The sequence below is a fragment of the Leuciscus leuciscus genome (genome assembly GCF_965113295.1).
Source record: "Leuciscus leuciscus genome assembly, chromosome: 14".
NCBI classification, from domain to species: domain Eukaryota; kingdom Metazoa; phylum Chordata; class Actinopteri; order Cypriniformes; family Leuciscidae; genus Leuciscus; species Leuciscus leuciscus.
The window spans coordinates 28,078,038-28,087,458 of NC_138738.1; the positions used below are offsets into that span (position 1 = coordinate 28,078,038).

Genomic DNA, 9,421 nt, shown 5'->3' on the forward strand with positions numbered 1-9,421 from the left:
GATAAAACGTATTATTTAGTTCCTAGAAATCATAGGATCGGTGCATCTAATACATGGGTGTTCCAAACCATGGTCCGTGTTTGCCTGCAAGATGTTTTAAAAGTAAAAAATTATGTTGTCTGTTATTGTGAAAAAAAAGAAAATAAATTCATTATACTGCATGGACACTGGGTGTCGCTATCACATCTTGGGGGGATCAATTTAACAGAAATTATCTTGCATTTTAAAAATGTCAACATTCCTAAAAAAATAAGCAATACAATAAACATCATTGACTGCAGAATTTTACCAATGTTTTCAAGACTTTGGTGCCATTGAAAAGGACATCATGCTGGTGTAAATACCTTTCTATGTTGACGTGGAAGAAGTAAATAAAATGTGCAATTGAATGCAATATTAAAAGGGTCCTATTATGCTTTATTACATTTGTAATGTTCTTTAGCGTGTAATGCTGCTTTTTCATCATAAAAAAAAATTGTAACGCCTGGTTGAGTTCCGTTAGTAGTGTGTTAAAAGTTGCGTTTATGGTAAAGGCGTGACATTTCCGAAACAAGTAGACCAATCGAAGCGGCACAACACATTGGTCCAGATAAGGAAGGAGGAGCTTCATAGAGACCGGAACTAAACAGTGTTGCAAACAGACTAGGAAGAGAGATGCAGCAACAGTGTAAAATATGTGGAAAATAATGTGTTTTTTGAACATTCAAACATGAAAACCTATTCTATTAGATCAAAATCAAGACTTTAAAAAAGGGCATAATAGGTCCCATTTTAAATATTATAAAGCACATTTAATCATCAGCTATAAATGTGATTTTTTCCTCCACAATAAAAATTATTCCTGACTTGAAATACACACTTCCTGAAAAATATAGTGGATGTCATATATAGTGCATACCAGTATAGTGGAAAATAAAACAGTGCATATCAGTGGATGATTTAAAAATAAATAAATAAAAATACCACGGTAGTATTTTACATTTGAATTTTTTTTTTCATCACATGTAATTCATTTAACATCAAATGCCATGGTGATTGTTGGGCCATGCCTGCAGCCCTTTAAAGTTCACAAACTCCAATTGATCAGAGAAAGTAAACTCACTATTCTACTATAAATTAAAAGGAGATTTGCCTCCCACAATTCAGCATGAATCACATGAGAAACAAAGAGGGTGGAATGACCTGACATGGCACATGAAGTGACATTTGATACCCACCAGCAGATCAGACTGGGACAGAGGGGTGCCATCCAGCTGGAGCTGAAACACAAGTAGACATTAAAATGTCAGCTTACAACTCTGAAACATCTGCAGAACAGCAAGAAAGAGCTTCAAGAAAACATCTTACTGATAAATTACATCAGAAATAAAGGGGAAACTGGCACCTCCCTGTGGTTGCTATGGTAAACATGAATACAATCAACGCTGTATATTTAATTCACTAAAAATTCATTGGAGGAATTCTGCTCTTTTGATGCCACAACATATGAACTCCTACTGTATATACAGTTTTGAGAAAAGGAGCAATTAAAACAATGACTTTGAAGATCAGGGAAAGACTCACTTTGAAAGAAGCTTGTGAGAGGTGGCAGACAGTTGATGCCCTGTGTGTCTTCTGAAAATACAAAGGGTTTCCTTCCAAAGTCAACTGAAAAGATATCAGAAAACTGTCAAGGTGCTATACGGGGAAGACAAAATAATCAGAGATACATCACATGCAGCAGAAGGAAATATTCATATTGAGACTATAATATCCAGTTGGCTGAACTGGAAACTGGTATTCAAACGCGTCTTTTCTAGACTGTTGGAACCTGTTAAAATCATAAAAATCCACAACATACCCACATTTTTAAGTCTTTTTGAGACTCAAATTTGAGATTGAGGTAAAACACTTAAGAAAAAATGAAAAAAAGGGAGTTTAAGATAAGAATTAGCTAGGCAAGGTGGGTCTAACTTACTGTATTGAGATTATGAAGGAGGGACAGAGGTGCCAGCTGAGAATGCTCCATAAGAAGGTTATAAGCCAGGTCAAGACACTGAAGAGAAGACAACTGCTCCACCCCTGCAGTTAGGACAATACTTTTTACATTAAATTAGATTAACCTTTATTTTAGTAAACTGAATGTTTATTCAAAATAATCTCTTTTTGTTAAACTATTCTAAACACAAATGATTGCATTACATATACAGAATCTTTTGCAATCAGGAGCTCTGGCAAATTGTAGGTGTTTAAAAACAAATATCTGTAAAAACAAATATGCATTGAACCGAATGTTAACTACAATTTTAAAAAAGTATTCAATAAAGATTAAGTTGTTAAATCCAATGCAGATAACATTTTCAGAGTTTTGTTTCAGGTCATTTCTTTATAAATTCTTTTCAACAATTTCAAAAAGCCAATATGTGTCAACTGCAAACTCAAAATAATTTCAACAGCTTAACGTCTGGTAGAAATTGCATCCAGTGCAATCAATAAAAGAAAAAACAAACAACAAGAATGGCAAAGAAAGGTTCTGTAAAATAACCAACTAACTTTCTAATGAAAGGATAGAAAGATGCATTTTTCAATTTACTTTCCATTGATGGTAAAGTCAAAGTAATTCATCATGGGAATGAGCAGAAAACTCACCATTGATAGTTTCCAGTTCATTGTTTCTAAGGATCAAGGTGGTGAGTTTGGCTTGGGCGCTCAGGCCCAGTGCTGGTGCTCTCTGGAGGTTATTATAAGCTAAATTCAGATGCTCCAGTTCAGTAAGAGGCTTGATTGAGACAGAAAAGGTATGAATAAATTCACTCTATCCTAACATTTAACATACCTCAAATCTAGGGGGCCCCACTTGAACCATGTAATTGGGCCTTGCCAGTTAATTTGTATTGGGTGTGAACTAGTAGCCCATCACTGATGTAGACAGAAAAAGTATGAATAAATGCACACTATTGTTATTTTGGGCAGTTTAGCTCTTTCAAAAAGTCTACCCATCTGTTTATTATTTTGGCTAATTTGATTTTGCTTTCAGCACCAATAAACGTTTAGTATTACATTTCATATATATATATATTTTTCCCCCATGCATCCACAGATTTTCAATCAAAATCTGAGCAAGAAATTTGAAAAAGTTTTGTCCAGTACAGTACAGTACAGTACAAAACATAAAAGTAAACAAGAGCAATTTACCTTTAAAAATTCAGCACAATCTTGGAGCTTGTTGTGGCTCAAGTCAAGCCACTTCAGGACGTTTAGCAGACTCTAAACAATTTAGAAAATTGTTACATACAGATTCCAAAATCAGTAACTCTATAATCTACAGAAAACAGGAGATTCTTACTAGTGACTCGTCGAGACGGGAAATGGAATTGTAACTGAAATTAAGGGTATGAAGTTCTAACCAAGGCAAAGCTGAGCTGAGATCTCCTCCACATAGAGAGAGAAGCTCCTGTTAAACACACACACAGTTACTTTCTGTATATGAACATGGTTAAACTTATGGTCACTGTGCCAATGCCCCGTTGGTGAAAACATTACCTCTAGAGAACTGACTCCTTTTGAGCAAGTGAAGACTTCCAGCTGAGAATACACTCCTCTGAGACCCTCAAGACAATGAGGAGGAATACGCTTGAGCTGAACAGAAACACAATCAAACAAAAAAGCAATATTTAGAACAATAATGCAGAATAATGCAACAAATGTAACTGAATTAATTTGGTTAGTTTGTTTTGAAATACCTCTAAATATTTGAGGGATTTGAAAGGGAAGATTTTCACAGCATACTGTAGTTTCACACCAGGTGGATTAACAAGCTGTTTTAAAGACACACATAATCAGATCATTGCAATGACAACTCATTATATCGGATTGGAGAATTATTATACATTTCAATGCAAATGCAAAAAAACAACAACAAAAAAATAAAATAAAAATAAGGATCAGTCAAGACACTTAAAACATCTTAATAGAAAAGATGTACTACTACTAATACTAATCTGGAGTAAAATTTCCTCAGAATATCAGCATCAAACTGTACACTTAACAATTTTGTAATTCCATATACTATTCATCTAAAAGCATCATCAGAGTTTTCAGTACCTTGAGTGATACTGTCTTTTGCAGCATGTCAAAGAGGAACTGGACTTCCAGCAGAGAGGCAGTGTCTGCTGGGTGGGACGCCAGGGCCAGAAAACCATGCTGATGTGTGCGTGAGAGAAGGTGCCGCTCAAAGAGTTGTGTCAGGTGTTGTAAACATCCCACTTGCAGAGTGAGAGTACTGGAACCATCCAGTACTGAGTCACCTATACAGAAAGCAACAAGAACTTTATTGTTATGACCGCCTTATTGAAACTAACTGGCAGCTTTAAAGGAAAAGCCTGAGCATACCAAGCACCCTCAAACTAATGCAAAAGCGTCATCAGATTTTACAGATTATATCTCAGTCAGTCCACGTCTTCAACATAAAGAGAAAAGCATTTAATTCTTAACTTACCAACAATCCAAATCTAAACCTTGCAAAAATCTTAAAAATATAGATCAGTGGACGGACAACTTCTTTGTTACATTTCTTGCAGCGTGCATGCAGAGACAAATCTTGTTTGTGTGTGATTTTTAAAAATATATTTAAAAAAAAGAACAATAATGAGTTTATACATCTGAATGCATCAATATATTACTTGTCACACTGGTACTATTTGTCATACATCACACCAATTTATTAACTGCACCCTCATTAAAAATAAAATAAAAAAATAAATCTGTCTGGAACTAGGCCTGGTGAAACTGCAAAAATAAACAATAAAATTGAAATACTGATTCTATACCATTATTTCGCAGCAATGTGGCAAGTCTGTGAACAACCGTTGACTGACCGGCCTGAGTGGATGTCATCCTAAAAAGAGTGAAACATATTAACAGAAATAATCCAAATCATTACAAGCAAAATGGGAATGATTCTAATCTGAATATTCATAGTTGCTACAAAGACAGGTTTTGGGCAATACACACTGATCTATATAATGACATTCTATATAGATCAGTGGTAATACAACAAGAAATTGACCCTTGTGAAATCATATGTAGCTGAAAAGAGGGTGGGATTCCACAACCAAAAATTCCTCACACCAGTGAACTGCTAACACATGCAAGCCAAGTGTCATATCTAATAACGTTAGCTGAACTGTCAGAAAGCTATTCAAAATAGTATAAATATTATAAAACAGAGTATAAAAAATCAGGTGTCTAAACATTCTCTATATATTTTAAGATGTAAGTTAATGTTATAGCAAATTTTCAATCACAATATAGCTAGCACTTCTAAACTTCAACACTGTTACGTTATAACCTTGTAAACCGGAAAACAAAACTAGCATCTCTTCCTGATGCCCCAACGATAATGTTAAGGTAATATCTGTTCTCATAAAATGCGCTAAAACATACCTTATATTTCAACAAATACGTGAGCCGTAGCCACGAAAATAACGTTATATCCGTTTTTGATCCGTCATTATATTCAGTAAGGTTTAATTCCCTTTCACGTTTGTTGACATCCTGATGGTAACAGTCATATGATCTTCTTGTTTCTTAAAGGTACGGCGGCCCGAAGTAACCAAACAAGTGGATATTTAACTAAGCGCGCCCTCCTGCGTTTATGTTGTTTTATCCTGTTTCTTACACCGTAATCATTAGAATATTTCCCCTGTCACTAAAAATGTCCAGATTTTTTAATATTTTTGCCGACACTCATTTTAAATGGCATTTAGTCAACTAGAAGACTAAAACACTTTGAAAATATACATAACCAGAAATAAATTAGTTGTACTATTTCAAAACGGAAGTGTCACAAAGCTCAGTTGTTCACCCTCGCTGCTGGATGTCACAGTCTAAACTCTTATCTCATTGACAGCACTATCTTTACATGTCTATCTTTACAATGGCTTAAAGGGCAAAAACAGCTACCAACCTGATTGTGTAACTGTTGTTTTTATGGTAGACATGTAGCTAATGTGCAAATATGTGTCCACATTGACTAAACAACCATTCTGTTTTTCTTGGAAATCCAACACTAACAATATTCCAAAGTATGCATTTAGTGTTACAGAATCCAATATGCAATTTAACATACATTTTAACAGTCTCAAAATGCAGGCATATATCATATAGCCTATATCTGACCTTTTAGATTTTAGATTTTTTGATTTTTTGATACAGTCCCAGAGTCTTAAAAAAAAGTGTTTCAGATCCACTTGTTTCCAATACAACATATTTAAATTTAAAACAGATTAAAATAATATAGATGTTTCTGCAATGAACCTGATTAAATATACGGCATCTATGTGCATGTATCTTAGTTAAGTATAAAGGTTCTCATTTGCTACAGTGGAGTATGCAGTATAGAGGTTCCTCGGGGCATTAGTGTAATTATCTCTCTTGTTTATTTAGAAATGTCCTTGATGGAGAACTGCACTTAACCAACTAGAGATAGGCTACTGTGGCTTATAGCCCTCAAAATCCTACAGAAACCCATGCACAAATTCTTAGTAGGCAACACAGTATGAGCCTGTGGGTGCAGCTAGTTCCTTTTTTTTTTTTAATGACACATGAGGTTCTGCATAAACACTCCTGCTTCATCACTACGCCCACAAGACCTGGCATATCAAAAGTCACCTTTCTCCATCAAAATCTCCAAGGCGAAAAGGAAGCCTGGCAACCACAAATATATAAAATTCCATGAAATAAGAGGGCACCCCACTAAGAAAAAAAATCCCAAATTTTCGACAACCACTGTAGCTATAGGTCTCACATGGAGCAGAGCTCTATTTCTGTACCCTTAAATAAGCAACGATTAGTCTCAGAGGGGAACAGAGTGTGCTTTGCTCTGGACGAGTTAATAGTTGTTTGGTTGGTAATAGTGCTGCACGATTAATCATAACATATCGCAATCGCGATGTCAAGCCTATGCAATTATATGGCTCAAAATGCTGCGATTTTATGAAATAAATAAATTAATGTGTGGACATGACAACCCATTCTCAGAGAGCTGTTTGCCAATTTTCTACACTGCTAATAAAAAGAAGACCAGTCAGTTTCAGTTTAGGCAGTGCACGTGTGGCGCGTATGGTCACGTTGTGACTTTTTCCGGTGTGCAGTGTGGAGAACAGGTGAAGATGGACGTTGAGCAGACGGACACTGAACTGGTGGCCAGAAAAAAAATAACCTCTGTTAGGCTATATGGCGCTATTTTGGCTATAAGATAACCAGAGGGAGCAGGGCTGTCAACTCTAACTCATTCAGCGTGGGACTCAAGCAATTTACACTTTGCATGCTCTGACGCCACACATCCATTTTCTCACGCAGAGAAAAATCGCGAAGCAAAGAGGACACTGACACCGACAGACTAGACAGAGCAGGTTATCATTGATTGGAAACAAATTCTCAGCTCTCAGATTCTGTCCATTTTATTACGAAATTCAAACAAATAGCTTTTTGGCGTGTAAATGTGACGTGACAGATCGTGGTCGTGAACCGAACATCTCTTACTCTTTAATGGTAAATAAACACGAATGAACAATAGGTGTTGAAAGGTAGGCCTACAGTATACCGAAATGTTTATGCCTCATACATAATATCGATTAATCAGTGTTTTTCAACCGTGGAAAGAGGTCAATTAAACAGCTGGAGAATGTCACATTACATTACATTTAGCCTACCTCAGGAAAGCCATTTGATTGCACGTTAGTTGGCTAGACAAATTATATATAGAGAGAGGAGTATTTTGCTAATATGTGCACGATATTAAATATTGATTATATTTTTACTTATATCATTAAAATATTGTAAAGTTGTTATAATTGCCTAGTAAAAAACACATTAGCTTATATTTAATTTGAGTTGTAATTTTTAACCTTTAATAATAAGCTGACAGTGCTCTCCTTATGTTTACAGCATTAGGTGAGATTTTTTCTTGAGAAAAATTAACATGCATTTACTGTTGCTTATATTTATCCAAATTAATCGATATTGAATCAAGATTGGAATCAAATCACAAGATTTGAATTGAAATCGTGAAATTTGTGTCAAGCAATAATAAAAACAGTAGCCTAGCCTACCAATTGTCCCATGTAAACATTGTAACATAAAAAATATTATTTTAATTTGAAAACACTGTGCATTTAGTTGTTGTTGCTAGTTTGAGTTGAGAAATACACATTCCAGCATTATCACTAATCTGTGTGTACATTTTCCTTGAGAACCAAGCAAGTTGACTCATGAAACTATTTGTTTATTATATCGCAATCGCATATCGCAATCGCAATATTGACCTCAATAATCGCAATATGACATTTTCCCTAAATCATGCAGCCCTAGAAGCATGATACCTCGACTCCTGGCCCCTGTAATCAATAGGCAACTTAGAGATTGCAACAACATTCAGCTTGGCTAGTCCAATAAAAGGTACAGCACTGATATTTACTGTATAATGCCAATGGATTGTAATATGTGCAGAGACTGTAGACATGACTACAACGACACAGATGAGTTTACTTATTTGTGTATTCCCTATAACTGTGTTGCTGCACCATACTTACTGCAAACTATACAGCCCAGACTGAACAGACAGTGAGGGACACTTCACTGACCACTGCCTTTCTCCACTTTAGTTGTTTTAGAAAGTAATGTATCATTATTAAAAATGTATCATTATTAATCATTCAAATGTAATCATTTCATCATACATATTGTAGGCCTATACGATACACATGACCTGTATTGCACATATTATGTAACTGTAAAAAAAAAAAAAAAAAAAAATTGGGTTTGACTTAAAAAAGTAAGTAACCTGGTTGCCTTTATTTTAAGTTCATTGGAATAAAAAAAAATGAGTTGAAGATGGAGTTTGGTTTAATCAACAGAAACTCTGTTGTCTGAACCACACAATTTATCTAATCTAAGTTGATTTGACAACAGATTTTTTTTTTTTGATAAATCATGTTGTTGTTGTTTTTTTGTTTTTTTTTTTTTTTTTTACAGTGGAGATAATATTTCACATATTTGCTGTGTGTGCCTTCTTCTAGGAGGCTCCCCCAGTTGAAAATAAAGAACTTTATTAACTTGAATTCCACTTGAGGGTAATTTTCACCAAGAATTTAATTTAATTAAGCCGTTTAATATATCAAGAACCTGCTGGTTTAGCTTAGCTCAGGAATTCTCTTAACGTCTGTTGGAGCTAATCATGACTTTCTTGTTCCAGCTGCAATTTAAGGTTAAATAAAAGTGCTATGGAAGTATAAACAACATGCATCAAAACGTTACGATTAAAAATATATATTCTAAAATATCTGTTTTAAAACTGAGACAGGACCTAGGCCTAACAGAATACATACCCAATTAAGGCTCTGTAGCCCTTTTGAGGATTTGTTTGACAAAGCTGCAAGCC

General features: G+C 35.0%; 1 protein-coding gene across 1 annotated transcript in view; it reads right to left on the reverse strand.

Moving 5' to 3' along the window:
• Positions 1-5,583, reverse strand: part of stk11ip (serine/threonine kinase 11 interacting protein) — a 63,273-nt gene extending 57,690 nt beyond the window's left edge. Inside the window, exons 1-11 of the mRNA XM_082136712.1 lie at positions 5,425-5,583; positions 4,809-4,876; positions 4,084-4,286; positions 3,723-3,797; positions 3,523-3,618; positions 3,326-3,433; positions 3,175-3,246; positions 2,629-2,758; positions 1,958-2,061; positions 1,564-1,647; positions 1,218-1,259 (exon numbers count right to left, since the gene is read on the reverse strand). Coding sequence (XP_081992838.1) covers positions 1,218-1,259; positions 1,564-1,647; positions 1,958-2,061; positions 2,629-2,758; positions 3,175-3,246; positions 3,326-3,433; positions 3,523-3,618; positions 3,723-3,797; positions 4,084-4,286; positions 4,809-4,875 — 981 coding nt within the window. The 5' untranslated portion in view covers position 4,876; positions 5,425-5,583. The remainder of the gene's footprint in view (positions 1-1,217; positions 1,260-1,563; positions 1,648-1,957; positions 2,062-2,628; positions 2,759-3,174; positions 3,247-3,325; positions 3,434-3,522; positions 3,619-3,722; positions 3,798-4,083; positions 4,287-4,808; positions 4,877-5,424) is intronic.
• Between the last annotated feature and the right edge of the window lie 3,838 nt (positions 5,584-9,421).